The 23,319-nt window shown below is 43.1% G+C and overlaps 3 protein-coding genes across 4 annotated transcripts; 1 reads left to right on the forward strand and 2 right to left on the reverse strand.

Moving 5' to 3' along the window:
- Window positions 1-1,094: 1,094 nt before the first annotated feature.
- p3h1 (prolyl 3-hydroxylase 1) lies at window positions 1,095-12,054 on the reverse strand. The gene is made up of 15 exons (XM_053443655.1): window positions 11,497-12,054; window positions 10,243-10,395; window positions 9,644-9,833; window positions 9,403-9,534; window positions 8,912-9,051; window positions 7,120-7,209; window positions 6,976-7,028; window positions 6,754-6,881; window positions 6,512-6,639; window positions 6,196-6,291; window positions 5,894-6,044; window positions 4,426-4,543; window positions 4,271-4,346; window positions 3,991-4,131; window positions 1,095-2,015 (listed from the first exon to the last, which is right to left on the reverse strand). The coding sequence occupies exons 1-15, from the start codon at window positions 11,956-11,958 to the stop codon at window positions 1,425-1,427; spliced, it is 2,649 nt and encodes an 882-aa protein (XP_053299630.1). The 5' UTR covers window positions 11,959-12,054; the 3' UTR covers window positions 1,095-1,424.
- Window positions 12,055-15,023: 2,969 nt separating this feature from the next.
- Window positions 15,024-17,372, forward strand: c2h1orf50 (chromosome 2 C1orf50 homolog). 2 transcript variants are annotated; one of them, XR_008342049.1, is made up of 6 exons: window positions 15,024-15,216; window positions 15,605-15,720; window positions 15,807-15,893; window positions 16,198-16,329; window positions 16,867-17,155; window positions 17,308-17,372. XR_008342049.1 is itself a non-coding variant. In XM_053443678.1 (5 exons), exons 1-5 carry the CDS (start codon window positions 15,171-15,173, stop codon window positions 17,050-17,052), a joined length of 567 nt encoding a protein of 188 aa, XP_053299653.1. In that variant the 5' UTR covers window positions 15,024-15,170; the 3' UTR covers window positions 17,053-17,372. The 2 variants fall into 2 exon arrangements, 1 of the variants encoding a protein (XP_053299653.1); XM_053443678.1 differs by having other exon boundaries at window positions 16,867-17,372.
- Window positions 17,373-17,606: 234 nt separating this feature from the next.
- ap5b1 (adaptor related protein complex 5 subunit beta 1) lies at window positions 17,607-22,458 on the reverse strand. The gene is made up of 3 exons (XM_053443666.1): window positions 22,180-22,458; window positions 20,729-21,523; window positions 17,607-19,667 (listed from the first exon to the last, which is right to left on the reverse strand). The coding sequence occupies exons 1-3, from the start codon at window positions 22,315-22,317 to the stop codon at window positions 17,736-17,738; spliced, it is 2,865 nt and encodes a 954-aa protein (XP_053299641.1). The 5' UTR covers window positions 22,318-22,458; the 3' UTR covers window positions 17,607-17,735.
- Between the last annotated feature and the right edge of the window lie 861 nt (window positions 22,459-23,319).

Consider the following 23,319-nt stretch of genomic DNA (forward strand, 5'->3'; position numbering starts at 1 on the left):
GGCAAACTGCATCAGACCATCACTTCTAGAATGTATATTATGAAATCGGTCATTACAGTTTGAATATAATACTTTCCCTCCACCTGTGAATGAGTTGACCAATTTCAAATAAAAAGCGACTTAAACACAAATATAGTTGGAGTCAACTGATCTACTGTTTATAATATAACATCCTTTTCCCCCAATCAATCAATCAATCAATCAAATTTTATTTGTATAGCCCATATTCACAAATTACAATTCATCTCATAGGGCTTTAACAGGGTGTGACATCCTCTGTCCTTAACCCTCACCCCACAAAAAAGGAATAGTTTTTCGATTTTGGTATATCTGCTCATTTGCTGTCTCGGAGAGTTTGAAGATAAGATCAAAGCCACGCTCATGTCTCAACACTAAATATGAAGCTAAAACCAACAAACATTAGCTTAGCTTAGCACAAAGACTGGAAGGAGGAGCTTTCACTATGGACATACTGAGTGCTGTCTACCTTCTATCTTCTGACCTATCTTAAAAGAAATGCTTCCAAAATTGTTAAAACTCTCTCTTCAACAAGACAGAAGTTCCATATAAATAAACCCATGTACATACGTATTTGTGTGTGTGTGTGTGAATATATTAACACACACACACACACAGAGTAATAATCCATCCATCCATACAGTATCTATCTATCTATTATTATCTGAGGGTCAGGGGACATTCAGAATTGTAAAGTAAATAATTATTTGTAAATAATTATCATTCAACAGCATTGTTTAAAGAGAAAGCAGGTAAGTTGTGTAGGACTGCACACCAACACAACAGGTTTTCCCTGCTGGCACCAAGATTCATAAAAAGACAGCAGTGAAATGTGCTGACATTCAACTAGAGGGATGTGAGAAACTATGAGTACTTCAGTTTAAAACAAATCACAGCAGCAGGATTTCCCAAATCTTCACACCCTGAGGATTCCTCTGAGAAGTGAACATGTGCTTGTTTGTTAACTGAGCAGTGAGTTTATGGCAAATGACAGACTGGTGCTTCGACGCTGCCACCCAGTGTCAAGTTCAGGGCATCACAGGATATTTGTACTTCAGCATTAAAACTCGCCGCAATTTAGAAACATCACTTTTATTTAGTTTGACTCACACAGTTGATTTGGGTTTCCTCAGCAGAACAGCGCTGCTCATATTAACCTCTCCCTGTTTAACACAGCTGTGGTTAGTTCCACAACATGACGTCACAAATAAAAGAAAATAAAGAGAATTCAGGTAGAAAACTGAGATGAAAACCCGAATGTAAAAAATACTCTAGTAATAATTCGAGTGACATCTGCAGTGGAACGGCACCGAAAAAGTTAATTTAAAGGCAAGTAACATTTTATTAAAACCCACAGAGAACACCTTAAAAACAACATCACATTAACAGTCACAGGTGCTCTTACATCACAGCTCTACCCTGCCATCCTGAGAGGCCGAGGCTGATGTGCTGGGAGCATTAGCTTTTTTGGAGTCCTTCTTGGCGACAACTTTTACCGTCTTTTTCACAGCTGGTTTTGTGTCTTTTTTGTCGGACTGCTTGGTTTGTGTTTTAACCGTCTGTTTTCCATCTGTCTTGGCTGCAGTTTTGCCTTTAACTGTCTTCTTGTCCTTCACCTGCTCTCCAGCTTTGGCCTTTGCTTTCGGAGCAGCTTTAGCTTTAGTGCCTGTTGTCGTTTTGCTGACTGGTTTCGTCTCTGATTTGTCCTTCAGCGTGTCGGCTGGTTTGTCGGTCTGCACCTCCACCTTCTGCTCGGTTGGGTTGTCGGCCTGCACCTCCACCTTCTGCTCGGCTGGTTTGTCGGCCTGCGCCTCCACCTTCTGCTCAGCTGCTTTGTCATCTTGTTTTCCATCTGCTGTCTCCTGGGCAGCCTGTGCAGGAGGAGGCTCTGGTGTCGCTTGTTGGGGCTCTGAGCTCTCCGCCGCTTCCTTCTTGCTGAACTCGGTATTCAGAGGTGTGGAAAACATCTTTAGCAAATCCTGAGCTTGGATTCTCTCCTACAGAACCATTTGAGGAGAAGCAGAACAAACAACAACCCAGTTATTAATCAAAATACCAGAAGAAGAGGCAAACACAAAAGAATAGACTATTTCTCCTGCTGCTTTCCTTTAACCTTCTGCTGATATTCAAAAAATATTTCCAGAAATTGTTTATTTTATGAGCCACACCATTTCATTGCAGATACCATGACTCATTGTGTTTGTTAAGTACAATTCAAGATTTAAGGTACCTTCAAACTGTGCAAATGCAAAAGACTGATTTAGTTTACATGAGTTACATTGTGAGGGATAAATGCTGGTTTTAGAATTTAACATCAACATATCATTCATCAGCCGCCACATCCTTTTGAAAATGCAGCAAAGCAAGGAGGATGCTTTCCCAAAAGGTCGGCACGTCTCGAGAAGAGACAAGAGAGGAGTGAGTTGACCTCGTTGCAACTACGGAAAAATGGGTCGGTTTTGAAATCGACCCATATTTTCTTTTTAAACTGCACAAAATTAAAACCAGACCCACCTACATATAATATATGGACCCAAAAAGTATGGGACATCTACCAAATGGAGCAAATCACATATTCATTAAGGCTCCAAAAGTCTATCTTTACTAAACGATGGGGTCCTGTCTCTGCGTTATTAATACAATGAGGGTTACAAATTAATATCGCTCTAGGCCTCCGATCGTGCGGCTATCTGTCACCTTTGCCTACTTATGTACATCATAAACCATCCTCTCGGAAAAGCATAAATAGCACCTATGATACTAAATTCTGGAGTGGACAATAACTATTACTTTATCCCTGGTTTTATTTTCATTTACTTTTTTTTTTTTTTTCTCTTTCGTTGTTTAATTTAATATATAATGTATGTAATCAATCATCTATTCTTATCCCCCCTTTTTATCTCTTGGAGTGAGCACTGTTTGATGTTTGTTGTTTTTTCTATGCATTGCACGCTATACTTGAATACCATGTATAACAGTATTGTATACAGTTGAAAAATGGACAAAGAAAGTAACTGTCTTGATATGCATATTGTTTTGTTGAAAACCAAATAAAAAATAAGTAAAAAAAAAAAAAAAAACTGCACAAAATTGTCAATTGTATCCTGCAACACTTTATTCTGATTACTGGTTCATAGATGTGGGTTTGTGTCAACAGTCACGCTCTCAGAATTTTATCCTAAACTTCTGACACATGCAGTCTGTCTTTGGTCACAAAGTTCTAGACCAAGCCACAGATCACTGTTGAGGAGTGACAATAATTGTACAGCCTTTCTCTCATGACTGTCAACCTCCAGCCTCAAATCACACAGTGTAAATGGGCTTTTAGTTTAAACACAGAGGCTACTTACAAAATAAATTACTTAGGGAATGTATGGACATTTTGGGGTTAGCAGTGGGTCAGAGGGGTGGAGTGTATTGTAACATTTCTCTTTTGTGCAACAAAACTATTCGTACATGGCTGCAGTCCAGCCATGTAACATGTGGTTATTTGATTATGGCGGACAGTTATCTGGTGTCCTACAAATAAAGATGTTGCATCATTTGACCTAATGTGAACCGGGCCTGTAAGCTCATTATATTTGACCTTTTAGATTTTGCTAATTCCACATCTCATCTGCTTATCGGCAAATAATGTGAAAAGGATTGTTCCATTAAGATGTAAAAGGTTTAACAAGGGCACATCTGCATGTTTTGCCGCTTTTAGTTGTTAATGATCAACCAAATTGCACAAACAATTTCTGATGTGACAAGTCTCAGATTTCAGTTTGTGCATTTCTCTTACTATTATGATATATTTTTACATCACTGGTAAATTTGAATCAGAGTTCACTGAAAAATAACAAACAAATAGATCCCAATTGTCTTACTCTACAAGTATAGATGGACAGAAATATTGTATATGCTGTTGGTAAAGAATTTAACTGCAAATTGAACTGTTATTATCATGATGTTCGTCTGCAGAGAACGTACCTTATCCTCGTGAGCAGGATCCAGGGTGAACCACAGCGCTACAGCACACCTCTGACCCTGCGTCACAGCTTTGACTCCGTGGGGATTTTCTTTCCCTGCACCGAAACCAACCACACGTCCACACTGCGGGCGCACCTCAGCCTGGGGGAGTACGACAACAATGAGCATGTGACATAAAAACCAATCAAACTTGACATTTATAGCCTTAATTCACACATATTGTCAAGTATTACAATCTTATATTGTAAATAACAGGTGGAAATAAAAGGTGAATATTTACCGTGACAGTTTTGGCATCCAGCTCAGTGAAAATGAAGTCTCCTCCTTCAAAGTCATGGTTTAAATAAAGAATGGCGCTGCGAGGGGGGACAGAGGGATGTTATGTGGGTGCTCATCATCGGGGCTGTCACATTGTGTTTGGGTGCATGTGCTCACCTGTAGTCTCTGTGTGTGTATGCAGGAGGCTCCTTTATACACTCGTTGATCTCAGACACCAGCAGACAGTTGTCCACATGAACAGCGTGACTCAGGTCCTCACGCTCCCCCTGCTTCTCTGAATAACAATAGCACAGAAAAAAGAAGTGAGACATTTCAGGTCATAATCACACAGCGTCCTCTGTCTGCCAGGAGCAAACCTGGACCCCCTTTAGTCAACGTGGATTTTATTTCCTAAAGCTGTACTAATTCGTATTTTCTACTTTTACAATTCGCACTATGAAATTTGCAAATTACTAAAGTATATTATCCAAATTACAAAAAGAGTTTGCAATCACCGTGGACAAAAACAGATAAAAGCTCCAGAAAAAAAACTTATATTCATCTAGTTTTATCGACCACTTTGGACTACATGCCACATTCACCTATTCAAACCCACATCCTTACAGGGCTCAGTATCTTGCCCAGGGACACGTCAGAACGCAGATAGGGAGCTACAGGAGCAGGGGTTGGAACCAGTGACCTGGCTGACCCGTTCTGCCTCCTGAGCCATAGTCGCCCCTAGTGTAAACGCTTAATTGCTCATGTTCAGTGTCTGTTGAATGTGTAAATGGCCCACTGTTTGTTTGACAACAACCTTCACCACGGCATCTTCATTAGACGATAACACGTCTGTGTTCAGTGTTGTGCTGCCCCCTAGAGGCTCTAAATCAATTAATAACGATTTAACTTTTTAGAGTTTGAGATTTTTAGCACCATCCCAGAGCTGAGGTGGATGCATCGTGTATAATACCACTTTTTTTTTGCTTTGTCAAATGAGATATACATTAGAAACATAAATATGTATTTTGAACTCATATATTGTAAATTAACTTTACAATACAATGAGATACAATACAGATGCTTACAATACCAGATAAGCATCTGTTTTGGCAGCAAAGTGAAAATCATACAACCTGGTTTGCAGCAAGGATGTACTACCACCACAGACCTGCTGTTCTCTGAGTCAATAGTCACATGTATTTTGTTCCAAACCGTTCCCTCAGGTCTTCTACCGCAGGCTTGCTCAATATCCCAAAAATGAACTACAAAAGGTTTGGGGAAGCAGCTTTCTGTTGTTTCTGGGTTGTTTTTAACACCATTGCCTATATTTTATAGTTCTTCTTATAACTTTTACTAGTTTTACCCATGTCCTGCTTTTAGGTAAATTTATTTTGGTGGGTGGTGCAGGGCTGAAGAGAACTAGGGCATTTCTCATGTTGTGAGGAAAGATCTAACACAAATGACTCATCTTTTAAGAATAAACCAACACACACACACACACACACACACACACACACACACACACACACACACACACACACACACACACACACACACACACACACACACACACACACACACACACACACACACACACACACACACACACAGCAGTAGCATACAGTGTTATGACTTTCTCACTCACCGTCAATGGCAGAGCGACAGACCAAGTGGGAATAGGCGAAGTAGAGCGGACTGTCAAGTTGGAAGTACGACTCCAACACCTTCCTCACCCTCTCACTGAGATCGAAGAAGAGACGAGCACTCTTCAGGGGAACCTTGCCCTCCTGTCCGAGCTGTGGGAAGCAAAGAGGACACCAACGCTTTTTAATTTACCTGCGTTAATGAAAAGCTGCACTCACTGACGTGCAGAAAGTGTGTCTGGGTGGCTGTTTTTTAATAACGTCAGGTTGTGTTTAATGCTTCAGCAGCAGCAGAGCTACCGACCTTGACAGCGTTCAGGACGGTGACTCCCTGAAACATCTCACTGGGGGAGTGGGGGGAGGTGCTCCCCCTGTTGCCATCACCTTTCAGAGCAGCTGCCTGGAAAATATTCAATATTCAACACTCATGGCATGATGGGTTGACACACACAATGGAATATTTTTACCTTGATGCTTCAAAATAATGCAACACACACCAGGAGTAACAGTGCTCATTACAAACTAGTATTTCGTGTATTTCTGTATTTACGGTTGTGATCGGCTGTAAGGTCACCTCAGCTCAGTGAGACGTGAGCGACTTCATTCTAACGATAACTCACGTTGGAAAGGCGCTGCAGCTCCATGCACTCGACGTCACTGATCACTCCATCCAGAAGCACCCGCTGTGTGCCGTTCAGCTGGTTGGACGTCATGGTTATCTTGATGCCATCGGACAACAGAGCGCCATCTAGAGGAGGTAGGTCACAGGCAAGGGGTCAAACACACATCACAAGTTATGCATGGTAGAAACTTCTGGCTGCAGGGGAGTAGTTAAAAATTCAGATATAATTTGTTGGTTGACCTTCTTCCGGCACAATGATCTTGCTCAAATCTGAAGAATCCTTCTTCTTCTCCTCCACCATAGTCTCAATCTCCTTCATCAGGTTTCCTATTTCCTCTGTGATCCTCGCCGCTGTCTCCTTGTCAGCCCTGCGACACACAAGGGGAGAGAACAGCCATGACATCACACTGACTGCAAAATGACAGCTGACCCACATCCATGTGTTTGTGTCTTAAATCTTACTTTTGCTTGTCTCTCAGTTTCTTAGGCATGACTTCTTCAGGTGTCCATGAGTCCTGAACACAGAGGGACAACAAGGAATGGTATAATGTCCAATATCACAGTTCAGCACAGCATGAAATTATTGATATTGATGAACTCACTCACTGGATCTACAAAGGTGATTCCAAATGCTTCATATCCAAAGTAGAGCAGCTCTTTCTCCAGTAAGGAATTCTGAATGTACTCTTTCACCACCTGAGGAAAAAATAAATTGGACTATGAAAACATCTGTTGAAAACTACCACAAAACACCACTGTATGGTTTATTAATGATAAATGATGAATGCTGAGTGGGTTGACTAAGGTTATCATGTTCTCAGATGAATAAGCTTTAGGAAAAGCAAAGGAGAGATGGGAAGAATCAAGAAGACAGAGAGAGGGAGAATCACATGGTGAAGAAGAAACTTAACCAGACGCAAACATGGTCTAGAGATGTTAATCTCTAACTAGGGACGTGCAAAAGGAGGAAAAGCACTGGTCTTACTCATATTATAAACAATGGATCATTTCTCTTAGGGTGTCCCCAGTGACTATATGTAAAGATAGATGATGCCTCTTTCCCCGGCATTGTACAAAAGTGAAACCAAAATATTTTTATACGCAAGCTGCCATCTTGTTGTAGTGATGTCATTTGGAGCCAGAGTGTGCGCAGTAGTGATCGTGGTGGAGAGCTGCAGTATAGAAGTCCTGCCGATACACACACTCAACTAATCATTAGTCTCTGTCAGCTTACAGTCGTGATGGATCAGCCTGTTTGTATATCATTAATAACAAATTAAAAACAAACTTATCAGAAACATTTACCCTTGAGCATACATTGATGTGATAGGATGTACCTAAACAGACACTAGGGGGCGATCAAGATTATTTGGCTTTACTTTTGGGAGCTGTCATGCTGCAATCGTTATACAGTTATTGTTTGTCCCAGTAGCCATCAAAATGTGACAGTAAGCCAGCATGCACAGAGCCAAGACTTTGACACTGAGATAACCAAATGGAGTTAGCTGTCTTTCCTCTATGATTACACCTGTGTGACATGTCAAAATATCTTCTGAGGGTATCAATCAAATCAACCAATCAAATTTGATTTGTTTAGCCCATACTCACTAATAGCATTTGTCTCATTTGAATTAAGAAAATGTAAAGAGGGAATTACCAAATGCCTTGGATATATGCTCAAATATTTTGACAATGAAAACAAGTTGAAAAATTGTCTTAACCTAAACATTTTCAGGGGTTGAAGTAAAAAAATTAAAACTTAACCATGGTCAGAGGGCAATATCGATGAGATCACAACACACAAGGAACTTCAGAGAGTAATTCTATCACTTATGATGCATACAAACATAGCATTGAACTTGTATATAACTACACTCTATGTCACTGCTGGGGTATACAATTATTCTCAGTCATATTAGAATTTGTTTTCAGTCTGGTTGTTTGGGGGTTTAGGTTCAACCTGCACATCATTTGTCATTGACACCCTCCGAGTGTCTCTGTTCCAAACCTGGGAGTGAGGCAGTAAAAGCCAGAATCTCAGCAGCCTCAGAAATGATCACTAAGTCATTAGTATTTAATCAGCAGTCCTATTAAGCTAATATAAATACTGTAAAACATGGACATTTAGTGCCTGTAGGTTGTAAGAAATCTTAGTTATTGCTACTTAAAAAGGAGAAGCAAACGTTTATGTGCTTTAGATTCCCATCAGTCCTTTTTAATGTCTCTTCAGTGCCCTTGAGTACATTTGAGAGCTAATGGAGGCCATTATTCTTCCTGTACATGTTGTGCAGGGCTAATTTGCTGCTGATCAGTATGGACTAATATAACACACACTCATAGCACGCTGCTGCAAAGGAAAGCCTCTGCTCAGTATAATGTTACATTAGAGCTACCGTACCTGTCTGGCTGTTATGGTTGCTGCCTTGTCCTCGCCCACCACCACAGAGTAATACGCCAGGTTCTGGTTCATCACCACATCGTTGGGATGGAACAATAGGAAGGTCCTGGCACACTCTATGGCCTTCTCATACTTCTCACCTGGAGACAGGAGCAAGAGTTATTCCATAGAAGTGCCATAGGATTTTTGATTAATTGAAGAAAAAGATATTACAATAGAACAAATATTGGGTTTGCAAATCAAGGAAGCACTGAGCTGTGTAAAGGGGCACTCCGCTGATTTCACATGTCAAGATGAGTTTACTCACCACATTAGTATTACTCAGCCAGTGAAAGCAGTTGCAAATTCCTGCTTTTTCTTCCCATGTTAAAAGGCCAGGTGGTCATAAAACAAATATGCAAATACACGCCATCTCTGCTGAAGATTTCCACTTCACATCACATTCAATGTCACTAGCTGAAGCCTGAGGAGGAGGAAGGTGTGACACTCACTGTTATAGTAGGAGAACTGCAGGTAGTTGTATTGAGAGGCGAGGAAGTCCTCAAAGGGCTTGTCCCTGCCGGCTGTAGAGGCCAGCTCCACAGAGCAGTGCTGCTTACAGCTCAGTACCTGCATGTAGTGGTCTGACACACACACACACATTCACATTAACACAAAGACAAATGAGTCGCCAAAGGATCAGCTTTCATACCAAATGATTTCTGCACAAAGATGCATTAAAGATGTACTCACCCGTCATGGTCTGGAACAGGTCGGCACTGTACTCCATGTAGTTGTATCCGTCGTAGTCGTAGGCTCCTTCGCACAGAGCTCTGCACTCCTTATCGGCTGTGAAGTACTCGTCTAGGCCCCCTTCGAAGTTTTCAGCCGCCAGACCGAAAGAGTCGTGGCTGTAGTAACTCTTCCCATCCAGGAACTTGGCCTGAGGAGAAAACGTTTGTTACGAGAACTTTTAAAAGTTTTTTTTAACAGTCAGAATTTGACAGGGTTCATTTGTATCAGGTTACTCAGAGAAAGGTGCACTTCTCTGATCGAGTTCTCTTTGACATGTGATTCACTCTGAAGGCGTTTTGTTTTGATAAAAGAGAAAGAGCATGAACTAAATTCTCTATTTCTTTACAGCCATTATTCCCCAAAGCTCCATGAAACTATCTGACAGTTCTCTGTAGTTGCAGCAACCACAGGTGTATGTAAAAAAAAAAAAAAAGATAAATCATAACATGTCAACAAATATATAAAAAGAAAAGTGTCAGACAAGAAGCCCACCCTGTGCAGGAGGTTGAGAGGCCAAAGCAGCCATAGGAGTCAATAACGAAGGAGTTTTCTCTCACCATGTATGGTCTGGCCTCCAGATCTTTGAAGTCCTCCTGCTGTACCCCTGCCATCATCCTGTAGTACTCCAGGTTCTGCCTCATCTCCATGTGGTCCGGGTTGGCCAGGAAGAAGGTGTGGGCTGCTGCTACTGCCTTGTCCAGCTTATTGATCTGAAAAAAAACCCACACAGGTGTTCATCAAATCCTCTCTGACTGCAACTTTGTGAAAACAGCTGGAAAAGAAACCTACAGTATCTAATAATCTGTTACACAGCAGTGCAGAATTATTTCTAAAGTGTTCACTTCTATGTGCCTCTCAAACCAACTGCTGAGGGCAGTTATTATAGAAACACTATGGCTATGACCCTATTTGTGACCACGACAGATTTTCCTATCAGTCGACATTGATTATTATCACAATAAATGTCAAATACTTTTTTACTTTGGGTTTAAAGACAGAATTTATTTTCTCCTGAGTGAATGTCGGTGAATCCAGACCGATATTAGATAGATAGACACATCTGAGAAAACAACAATAAGTCTGACAGTGCTTATGAATAAGCATCATGACACATTTTATTTAATATAATGTATTTATATTTTTCACATTTATTATACTATTTATACATACAATATGGATGAACTGTTGTTATATTGCTACTTAAGAACATTAAATCTCCATAACTGTTATTGTTTTATCTCCTAGCTCTAAGAAATAAACAAAGGCTTTATCAGATATTAAACACATTAGACTCTGCAGCAGCTTTTTTCAATAATTTTGCTGCTTTCAAGTTCTGTCTGAGAGTCTGTATTTCCCAGTGTAGATATAATAATCCAAGAAAACTGTGATTATGAGAGCTGCAGGGAGAAGTTAAAGTTCAATCTTATGATAATTTGTATCTCAGAAGTCAAAGTGAACCACTACTTTACAGTCACTCTTTGGTGCCAACAAAGCAGTACTGCTGTGAGTTTACACGGAGCATTTGAAAGCAGCAGTTTAGGCCTTTAAACCGCTGGATCTCCACAGTCTACGTCCCCACGTCAGACTGCTCAGAAGGAGACTCCACCTTGAGACGTGGCACGGCAGTCTGGGTGCTGGGGGGTTGGGGTGCTTACAGTATCCAGCTCCGACTCAAAGTTTGAATGAGACCTACAATGTGCTGAGTTTCTGATTCCCTGCATCTTTACTGTACAGATGCACCAAACAAACCAGGTCCCTTTGCAGAGTGAGACCCAATCCTACTTTAGCTCTCCGTGCATTTCGCTGTGTACCTTGAAATAAGCGACTTGGAGGTAATTGTAGGGAGTCCTCTTCCTAAACTCCAGCTTCACTTCTTCACTGACGAGGTGAAAAGTTCGTGAGCCGAGCTTCTCCGTCTCGCAGGAGTTCACACAGTCCGCCCGCTTTAGGATCTTCTGGAAGAAGCCCAGGTCGGCCACAGAGCCGGCCCCGGGCACGGAGACATCCAGGCCGGCCACAGGGTCGCCGAACGCGGTGTTGTTGGCGCAGCTGAGGCGGCACTGAACCTTCACATTGCGGACCGTAGCCTTGTTCCTGATCGCCCTCTCCATGTTCAGGATGACCGTCAGCCAGTCCTGCTTGTTGTAGGCGTCCACGGCCGTGTCGAAGAGGATATCATACGGCTCCAGAACCCAGGGGCTGCCCGGGTTGTTGTCCGGTGTGCACAGAGGCAGAATAAAGCTCAGAAACATGAGGGAGTAACGGAGCTCCATGATGCTGAATAGTCTCAGCTCAGCAGCGGACAGACAGGAACCACAGCCCGGTGCAGAGAGGGGGACAGACTCACTGCTTCCTCCGGCTGGAAGTGGTCTGGAGGTGGGGTTTGATCTCAAGGAACACCCCCTCAGCCCCCCACACAGTATGACACTGCCAAAGGAAACAGTCAGGAGTTTATATTTTGTAAACTAAGTGTGACATTTGACTGTCAAAATGATGTGAAACATTTTAAAGGTGAGAATTATAGCAATGCTTTAACTGTAAAACGAATAATTCCGTCTGGTAAATCCCACATTCCTAAATGTATGACAAACAGTAACCCTAATTTCACAGGATTTCTATAAGACTATATCCAGACTCTAAAACTAATAGACACCTTCAAAAAGTAACACAACTGTCCGAATACATAATGACATTTTCAATGAACAATTAGAAACTGTTTCCCACTCTTTCTTTTCTTTTCTTTCCTTACATTGACGCTATTTATCTTATTTTTACATGCGGTATGTATGTACTGCTTTATTTTTTGTAGCATCTATTATCTATGTGTCTGTTTATACTGTCACGTAAGATGGTTATATTCTGTGTCAAGCACATGAAATGTTTATGTTCAAGTTGGTACAAAAGGTTTGTACAAGAAAGGCAAAGTGAGGACTGACCTTAATCATCTACATGTAATGATGACATTTTAAATTAAATCAAATTAAAAAACAAATCTCCTCATGTAGGGAAATCATCTAGATCAGTGCCATCACCTTTATCATCACTTTCTGTACATACGGACTCCCAGATACAAGAAAGCTGTAGATGAAATAAGGTAATTGATGATAAAACTAGATTGTAATAAATAAATTGTGACAGGGTTGTCTGGTCATTTTAGTCGACAGAGCCGATGATGACACCAGCTTTGAACAGTTTTTCTCTGAACTATTCACGCAGTTTGTTCACCACACATATCAACCTCAGGGCAGCTCAAACTACCTTGCATGGGTTTAACATGGAAGAGACACGGACCTGTTAGAACCTGCCCACTATAATTGCCATGGCTTTCCCTTGCAATAGACATAGTTTGCAAAATAACACAGGCACAATCTGTTTGTGCTTTCAAATGCTCAAAGTCTATAAACACAACAGGGGAAAATGTGAGAGCACATTCTGCTCATGCTTGTATTATTATTTCAACTCAGTTTTACAACAAACCAACATCTTGTTGAAACACAAATGTATCTTATAATAGAAGAAATTAAAAAAGATATAACAACAATCCTTTCTAAGGCCTCAGTATGCTTCTCCGAGTCCGTTTCGGAATGACGGACGGACGGATCGGACGGACCCTTTTTGATTTATAGTTCTACGAGCCTTTTTGTTGTGAAAACAATTCACCGCCAGAACAGTAGATGGCGAAACGGAAGTCGAGCTTAGACAAGCCTACCTCATGAGGTATATAGAAGAAGTCCACGCTGGTTTATTTACGTCCTCCCGGCTCCTCACACACAGTGAAAGATGGCAACTAACAGAAAAAGGATGTTGATGACGCGACAGTTTTTGCTGAATAAAGTGACACCCAGCGGGTCAAAATGCTTATGTTATCGTGTCTTAGCGCAGCGGTTCCCCGGTCTTGTTTCCAAACTGCGTTGCTAATTCAACAGCTGCAACAGCTTGAAGCTACACGGAGGCAGCTAGCTCCCCCCAGCTTCCACACACAGTCAGCACGGACACCCGATACTAGCTACTACCAAGTGTTTGCTTCTAACCTGACGGTGTTTGAGAAACATTGTCATGAGAGCCGTGGGATTAAAGTCAGCGGGTTTTTGCGCTGTTCCCACCGCAGTTAGCATGGTGGCTAGCCCGCTACCCCCGTTATCAAAGTTCGTTATAACCTCATGTGACCGTACACACATGCCGTAAGTGCTCTAACCAGCCACCGTCAGCCGGACAATGCCGCTGGCTTAACACACTTGTCACATTAATCATAGAGTCGTAGTTGTGATTTTGGTTTATTGTGATGTAGGGAATGGAACAGGAAGTTTCCATTCCGAAATGCTGGCGTTAGCGGACCAATCACAGCCAAGTGCTATCCGTGGGCTGTCCGTCATTTCGACGTATAGAAAAATGAGCGCGGCACGAAAAGCTCTCCGAGGAGCCCCGGAGAGGCACGGAGAGGGCGTTCCACGTTGGAGAGGGCGGTCCTATCTGTCCGTGTCCGTCAAAACGCAGAAGCATACATTGGCCTTCATCATTCTATGAAGTCAAATAATTTCCACATATTGATATGCAATTTTAATGTTGGAGCACCCCTTTGACTCTACCCACTCTAATTCTAAAAAAAAAAAAAAAGATAGTAAGTCACTTTGAATTTCTCTTATGTCTACTATTTTAGTAATCTTTGTCTATTTAAAACCACTGATCTAAGAAGAAATGCCCCTTTTCCTAGATAGGACCCACTCCTGCTGTAAACATTAAGTATTTAAATATGCAAAGGGTCAATTCTAGGGTAAACATTTTTTTTGCAATTTTGATAAAACACACTAGGATTGTCTTATAATCAATTTCTGCTAACAGACCCCTTTCACCTAAATCGTACACACTGCACCTTTAATACGTTGGCATGTTGTATACGTTTCTTCGCGGTGAGAAAATATAAATAATAAATGTTACTACAAATATTTTCAGAAATACTTGTGATAAGTGATAAGGAAACCACTTTATACTACTCTTTCAAACTAAATATGTGTAATTCATATTATATAATAAACCACACGTGTGATGTAAATACACCTGCAAAGGATCATGGGTAAAATATGTTCGTTGGGGAGCGGTTTTCTCAGCAGTGGCACATCTTGTCTGTGTAAATGTTCTGAGGCAGGACGGGGCTTCGCGTGGCGTGCCTGAAATAAATCCCAAGTTGTCGTAATGATAAAATTCATCATCAGAACGTCTACAATTTTACATAAGTTACTTTAACAAAAAAAAAAAAAAAAAAGGTCAAAAAAAATGGTTAGCTCATATAATCAGTAAAAACGTAGTTTAATTAAAAGTCTTTACACAGGCACTAGCGCCACTGCCCGTGTGGCTAAATGGGGGAGATTTCGGACCCCGTGCATCCTCCGGTATGGTCAAACATTAGCTGGTTACAAAAGCAGCTGCTGTGGCCAGAGTGAACAACAGCTCAGAAACCAATTGAGAAGAAGAAGTGGGAGAAGAAACCATGGACAGGACGGTCAGCCTCAAAACTCCCAACAGCACTCCCGCAGGTACCGAATTGAAAGCAGCAGCTGTGTGTGTGTGACAGACCTGAACACTGGAGTCCAATGTGGTCTAAGAATTAGGAAACAGAATAAACTGAACAACTGATGCTTTTGACATGAAATCAATTCATTTCCACGGAGGCGAGAGCTCGTCTAATTCTAGTGAAGAGCTTAATGTGTACAAGAATGTAAAAACATGTGTTGTACTACTGTGTCATAAATGAAACATGGAGACTGAAGCTGTTGTTATACTGCAGAATGTAAAATAAGTGTTAGCACCAGTGGCAGAGAGAGATTAGATTGTATTATATTATATCAGATACATTGGTATCAGCAGTTAGCATGCTCCTTCTAGTTACATGTTAGTGTGATGTAACTGTGTGTGTTTTTGCAGTGGCTCTGGTTGAGAGCAGCAGCGCCCCCGGCGGCCTGGAACTGGTCAGCTCCTACCAGACCAACAGAGTGGGAGACCCCATGGACCTGGTGGCCCTGGCAACACAAGTACAAAGGGTGAGGACTGAGGTTTTTAGGTTGAATTTGGATCCAGACTATGAATGTGCATATATATTGTGACAATATTTAACTGTGTTTGTTAGGGAGACGATTTCATTAAAGCCAACGCCTCCAATAAGCTGACAGTCATCGCTGACCAGATCAGATACCTACAGGAGCAGGCGAGAAAGGTAAGTGCGTTAGAACAGTGGACAAATCCTGCTTTCAGTCTTGTTTTTTGAAATTCTACATTAGATATTTTGCAGCTGATCATGTCAAAATGCACACACTGGTTAAAATTCAATGATTTTTATATAGATTTTTGTAGATCTGATCAGTCAAAGAACACCAGATCCCACATGAGCTCATGTGACCATAATGAGGGAAATTTACTCAGATCTATGTAGTTACAGCACATTTGAACAAAGTGGTAGTATTATTTTTTAAGTGTGACAGCTATTATAAAAGCAGATATGTTTTTCTTTTTATTTCTAGGTCTTGGAAGAGGCTAAAAGAGATGCTGACCTCCACCACGCTGCCTGTAACATAGTGAAGAAGCCGGGCACCATGTACTACCTCTATGAGCGGCCATCTGGACAGAAGTACTTCTCCATCATCTCCCCTAAGGTCTGCATTGTAAAGATACATACTAATACCAGGTTGTTAACCCTTCTTAGATGTTGTGTCACCCTGTGTGGACCGGAGTTACAAAATGTCAGCACAGACCCTGTCACCTAATACATGTTTGGGGGGTTTGGTGTTCAAAGGTCATTTAACACGGGAGGCAGCTGATAGTGAGCAGGCGGCCAAGACACAGGCTGCTTGGGTTGAATTTGGCCAGTTACAGAACAGCTACACTGAATTGAATGTGGACGGTTGTAACTGATATGGGGGAGGGAGAGATTATGTCATAGAGGTACATAACAGAGAAAGGGTGTTACTGCTTCTGTGGGGGATTTTTTATTTTTATTTTATTTGTGTGCATAGATAGATAGAACTTATGTCATGAACATGTAACAGCGTAGGTCAGAAAGAGACTTAAGACTTTGTGGAAGCCCCCGGGTGTTTAAACTGGTAATGACAGGATTTATTGAAGGAATGGTGACAGTAGTGGAAATGTCAAATCTCATCCTAATATCACCTCCTTTGTTTGCTCCTCTGAAGGAATGGGGCCCGAGTTGCCCTCACTCATTTGTCAGTGCGTTCAAACTCCAACATGACATGTCCTGGACCCCTGTGGACCAAGTGGAGAAGAGGGATGCAGAGATTGCCATCATGAACAAGCTCATCAGCCAGCAGACCGCTCTACCACCATGCACAGAACCCAACTTCAAAGGCCTTTCTGAGTAAAGCACTGCTGAAGCTGGACTGAACAAGGGACTGATCAAGAACACACACTTGAGACTTATTCTACTTTTAAATCTTATAAATCCAGGTGTGGACTGGAATCAATGATATCAAAAAGTTGGACAGTGTTTCAGTGACTTTCATGGACTGCCTTAAGTGAACACGGATATGCACTACTACACGTTTTGTTTGTATACAGCCACAACCTCAGTATCATACAGGGCTGTGATGGCAAAGCTGTGCATGGGCTCTTTTTTGGAAACAAAGTTGAGCTTACACTCTGCTCCTCACCAAAATAAAACGTGTACATGTGAGTGTGTAAATGGATTCTATGTAAATGTGGATCCACACCTTCCTTTTTTTTTTTTTACTTATAAAACCGGCATCATACATTTCAGAGCCTTATCTCATAGGGGTGGGGTTCATCTTTGTTGATCCATTTCTCATTATTACCATGTGCAACTCAAAATAAATTATTCATTTTGTAGATGTTGCCAATAAGATGTCAACAGTTGGGACTTCATTCAGTGAATAAAATCATCTTAGGTCAAGAAAACAAAAGTGCAATAACTTTATTTGAAATCATCTGTCTTCGGTTAGTACAATTGAAATTATTAAAGTGCTGACAAACACTAAAGGATTTTGTTAAAAGCTCATTAAGTTTTGAATTAAAAGACGCATCACAGTCAGCTGTGAGTGTCGTCCTGTGAGGATGTGATTGTCAGTAGATAAGAAGTTATGTGTGGCAGAAGCTGCCAGTTATCTGTGGCTATGTCGAAGTGCACGGCGTCTTCCTCTGTGGTGATTTTCAGCAACACATGAGACTGTGGGGGGAGGAAGAAAAGCACTTTACACTCTTCTTTATGGGACCAGTCAGAAATAAGGTAGTGGAGGAAGTGTTTCTCCACCAAGGACATCAGAGCTCCCTCCTTTAGCTGACAGCAGAACAGACTGGTAGCACAGTCCCCGCCCTCGGAGCACAACTCATCCCATAATCCCTCAAACAGGTCAAGTTTGCCGCCACGACCCCAGGCAGAGGGAGCAGGCAGGGGCGTGAAGACCTGCTGGAACGCCACATGGATGTCAGGCAGGATGGTGTGCCACGAGAGCCCGTCCTGTGTGGTAAAGATGGCGCTGGCTTGAAGGGTGGTGGGGTAGGGGTGCAGAGGCTTCAGCCTCAGCTTCACCATTGGTGACGACCTCTCTCTGAAGAGGCAAGGGACACTGATGTCGCTCAGTTCTTCATAGTGCTCATCTGTGAGGTTGAAGTGCAGGCGAATGCTGAAGACCTGATCAAAGCGAGGGTCATAAGGCAGAGTGTGAGCCAGTTGGTAGCTCAAGGTTATTTCTGAGGCAAAGTCAGGGTCAGTGAACTGACGTCTGTAGGCTTCCAGTGCTGCCTTTCCCTCACCTGGGCATTCGTCTGTCTCACCATGGCTTAAGTCACCTTCTTTCTCTGTTTGTGTTTCTTGTCGTGTCTCAGAATTCACCTCAACCACACTGAATATTACTTTCTTCGTCTGGTGAATGGTAAGCGCGCTTCTCAGCCCCTCGCTCTCAGCCACGATGCTCGACATTGATCGCTTCTTGATCTGCCGCCCTCCCTCGGTCGCACCCTGCGCCAACACCCCTGTCAGCTTCTCCCGGGACAGCGTGGTGAGGAGGGCATAGTAAAGACGGGCATGGTCCTGAATGTCTGTGTCTCCATAGCAGCAGGTGAGATCCTGCAGGATGTCGGCCAGAGGGACGAGCAGCGAGTCCAGGCTCGGGTGGACGAGCAGCCGGCGGCAAACTCCCAGCACGCTGGTCCCCAGACGCCAGTCGCCACTTACGCACAGCGAGGAGGGCAATGGAGCGATGATGCTGGACAGAAACCTGAGGGTGCTGCACTGGGGGATTTTTCCTTCTTCCGCCACTCGTGCAAGCATCTTGAGGTGACAGCGGAGGTCCTGTAAGTTGAGCTTGGCCAGCGGGGCCTCAGTGATGACTCGCTGCAGTGCTTTCAAGAGCTCCTCAGCCCAGTCCGACTCAGACAGACTGTCCTGTGTGTGGTCGGCCAGGCTGATGAGGTGCGGGGCGAGCTGGGTGTGGCGGAGGTAGAGCTCACACAGCTTCTCAACCAGGCTGCTCGAGTAGCGCTCCATGTGGTAGAAGTACAAAAGGAAGAGGAAGGCGGCCCTGAAGAAGGTGACTACAATCTCTCTGCTGCCTCCGCTGTCCACAATGTGTAGCAGTGACATGAGGTGGTCGTAGAGGTTGGCCACCCCCCTGCCCTCTCCGCCCTCCCCTTCCTCTCCCTCCTCCAGGTAGACCAGGGACAGCAGGTTGAGGCGGGCCAGCATGGTTGCACTGTCGTTGAACACAGTGGGCATGAGAGCCGAGGCCAGCCGGGGAGTCAGCAGCACAGGTAGCGTCTCGTCTCTGTCGCTGCAGCTGATTGGACGGTTCTCAGGAAAGTGCAGGATGCAGTCCATGTAGAAGAGCTTCTCAGGCGTACTAAGCAGTGGGTGCTGGGAGAGCACGACCAGCCGCTTGAGGATGAACGCTTCGTCCTCGGCGCTGAACAGGCTGTCTGTGAACGCACACTTCATCAGCAGGGTGGTGTGGAGGAGACAAACCTGGAAGAGCAAAGATTTACTTTGAGTCGTCAGTACAGCAAAGTTCTCACTCCAAAGGGCCATAAAACAATAACTCAACAGTTAGAAATTAACAGTTCAGAACTGGTCTGGACTTAGATTTCCAAAACATTTACTGGCACATTTTGAATGTTTTTTAATTTTCATATAGCTGCTTTCATACATGCACTGAACTCAATTCTCCAGAAGGACTGGATGCAGAGTTTCTCCTGCAAGCCCCTGAGTAAAAACTCTGCAAAATGTCTGAGTGAGCTGACAGCTGTGAGCAAGATATCCTCTGGAGGATTCACTGAGGGCGAGTGGGCATGTTGATGACGTTTCTAACACACCACAGACGCAAAGCTGAAAAAAAACTATAACAATACAGATGCACCAGGGGCCTGTACTACGAATTGATTTGAACATACCCAGGACATCTTTTGGATATCCTGGTGAACTTCCCACAGTCACTCACTCTTGTGAGTGAGAGAGAGAGAGAGGGAGGAGGGAGGCATGGCAGCTGTCACAAGGTAAATCTGTAAACTATCCATCCTCCATTCCAAATACATTTGTGTTTTTATAGGATAAACCTACTACGATAAAATATTTAAAATCTTCCTAGGACTGAAGACCCTCAAGTAAATCTGAAGTTTCCCTGATAACCACAAATCTTGTTTCGTAGTCCAGGCCTCAGGATGAAAATGCAGAGCTGCACACATAGAAGACTCAAAGATAGCAAGATAGCTGACGTCAGTGTTGATGTGCTGTAAACAAAAACATGTGATCTCTGCAGGGGAATTAATACGTTACATCCAGCCTCTGCCTGCTGTGCCACCCCTCATCTGAACGCTCCAGAGATTTCTGATGTTGTGTTCGCCCTGAATGGAGAATCTCCTGCTGTGTTGTTCATGTGTGAAAGGGAAACTCTGGAGAAAGTCCAGACCCAATTGTGAGGACATCCTCTGGAGTTCATGTCCAAAAACAGCTTAATTTACTTAATACACCAAGATTTAAATAGAAACAAAACTGTGAAGTCTTTGTCATTTCATTCCATTGACACAAACCTTGCTCGTGCCCAGCAGTCGCAGCAGCTGAGCCCTGAATATGGCTGGAGGGACCCCAGGGACCATGGCAACCAGCTCTGTCAGTCTATGAAGCAGCGCAGCCTGACACAAAGGGGTGAGGAGGTAGGACTCCTCCAGGAGGGAAGACAGGATTGAACGCAACTCCTTGCAGTCAAGCCCAGTCTGGAGGGTGGGCACTGAACCCATGGGCCCCAGGATGAGAGAGAACAGTACGCCGGAGTCTGTGTTATTTGTCCGGCCTGAGTCCTGATCCGCTTCCCATGCAACTGATGTGTTCCCTCCCAGAAGAACTTTGAGTTGCTCAGCACCAGCTCCAGTTTCCTGAGTGAGCTGATACACAGCATTCCTCAGGACCAGAGTGTGAAGTCCTGTGTAAGCCTGGTGGAACCTGGAGGTTTCTCTCTGCCTGAGCCCGCCCAGGAGCTCAATGTGCTGGGAGAGATAACCGGGAGAACAAGCCTCTAGCTCCCGCAAACAGTCGCAAGCTGTGGCTCGGAGGGAATGAAGAGCGCCGTCGCCATGTAGGTCACCGGGGTCCTGGGACAACTGGAGGAGCAGGTCCAGGAAATCTTGAGATACAGGGGAACGGCTGCTCACACAGGAGGTGCACACGAGCACAGAGGTGAGGGCCAGCAGGAGATGACAACGGAACTGGACGGATTTGGGGGGGCACTGGGCGAACACCGACATGAGCTCCAAGGCTGTCTCCTCACCCACAGAGTCTGAGGGACACAGCAGAGTCGGGTGCTCACATAGTGGAGACAACAGGAGGACCTGAGGAGGAGGTCAAAGATGAGAATTAAAGAGTGAAACAAGTAGACACTAGAATGTCAGGGGACACATGACACAATGAGCTTGTCTTCTCATCACATTAATGTCTCATCTATACATGTGACTGACTTGACTTCTTCCCCAGAGTCCATGTGCTTTATCGTTGGCAGATCCGGGATCGGGGCTGAACCATAATTGGAGATTGTGCATTATGATTAAGACATTGCTGAGATAGACAATTTGCCAACTCATATATGATACCATTACTGGCAACACCACTGTCATTTCAATTGTGGTTGCTGCTTATACTGACATATACTGCACTTCTGTCCGTCCTGAGAGAGGCATCTGAAAATGTCCCTTTACTTCCCCAAAGCCCATGAAGCTGACAACTTCAATGGACTAAACCCAAAGAGGTTCATTTTACTATAAATGAAGACGACGAGGCAAACAATCCAAACACATGAGAAGCTGGAACCTGCGGATTATTGACATTTATTCATTTTAAATGACTAAACAACACCATTTGCTCATGATTGTGTTTAGAACGTAATGGGCCAAACTTCTGGCAGTATTGGCTTGTGTCGTAGAATAAAACAAGACATTTAATGTGAATCATGGTTCTCCAGAGTTGTGAATTGTATTAAAATGTATTTTACCTTCACATTATAACCTGCTCTGTCATCTCGGAGCTCTCGGAGCAGCTCAGCCAGGAAAGCTTCAGCTGTTGTCCCCGAGAGGAAGTGAGAGGGGCTGCGGGAGAAAGCGGAGACCCTGTCGGCCCAGTTCACCGCCATTATCACTCAGATGCAGAAGCTTCAGCTCGCCACTAAGTCATCGCACACCCGGTTTTCTGTTTACTTTAAAGTGAAACACATATTTCTTGCCACAAACATCAAGCGTCCAAGGCGATGGGCTTCGCCTCCAGTACGTGTCGTGTCACGTGCATAATTAGGACCGGCGGTGACAAATTAGCGCCTTCTACTGCTCTGGAGTGGGAACTGCAGACTAGTTTTTTGGTTTATAATAATATACAGGGGAGGTTGACACCTCCGACTAAATAATGTTTAATTTCACAAAATCAGATATGCATTAAATAATATGAAAACCTGTGGAACTGCAGGGGAGAGGTTTTTATTTGAAGCATCTGTCTGTTTCTGTAACATCCATAAACTCTATTATTTAAAAAAAAAAGGGAAATGTGTTTAATAATAATTTTTTAACAAAATTGACCAGGAGGAACTTTACTTGACTGATTTCATCCTATGTACAAATAAATAAAATGGGTGTAATAATAACTTTATCCATAGAGCCCTTTTCAACATAAAGTACAAACGAATGCAAAACGAGAAAACAAATGGTTGCAATACAGAAGGAAGTAGTTGAATAGTTAAGATAAAAATACTTTTAGAGATAAAAGACCAAAATAGATATGCATTTGCATTTCGTTCATGCATATATGTATTTGTATTCTGTATATATGTATTTTGCTCGTTCTTACCTACATATACATAAAGTAAATGGTTTGGTAAATGTTTTTGTATTTATATAGCGCTTTTCTAGTCTTTATGACCACTCAAAGTGCTTTACAGTACAGTTTTACATTCACCCACACACATTCATACAGTGCATCTATTCGCAGAAATGTGTTATTCTATGGGGGGCCATTCAGGGTTAAGCATCTTGCACACTTCGGCATGCAGATAGATGGGTCAGACTGGGGATCGAGCTGCCGACCTACAGTTTGGAGGTGGACCGCTCTACCCCTCGGCCAAAGTCACCCGAAGTAGTTTTTAGGA

The sequence above is a fragment of the Pleuronectes platessa genome, chromosome 2, assembly GCF_947347685.1.
Source record: "Pleuronectes platessa chromosome 2, fPlePla1.1, whole genome shotgun sequence".
Lineage (NCBI taxonomy): Eukaryota > Metazoa > Chordata > Actinopteri > Pleuronectiformes > Pleuronectidae > Pleuronectes > Pleuronectes platessa.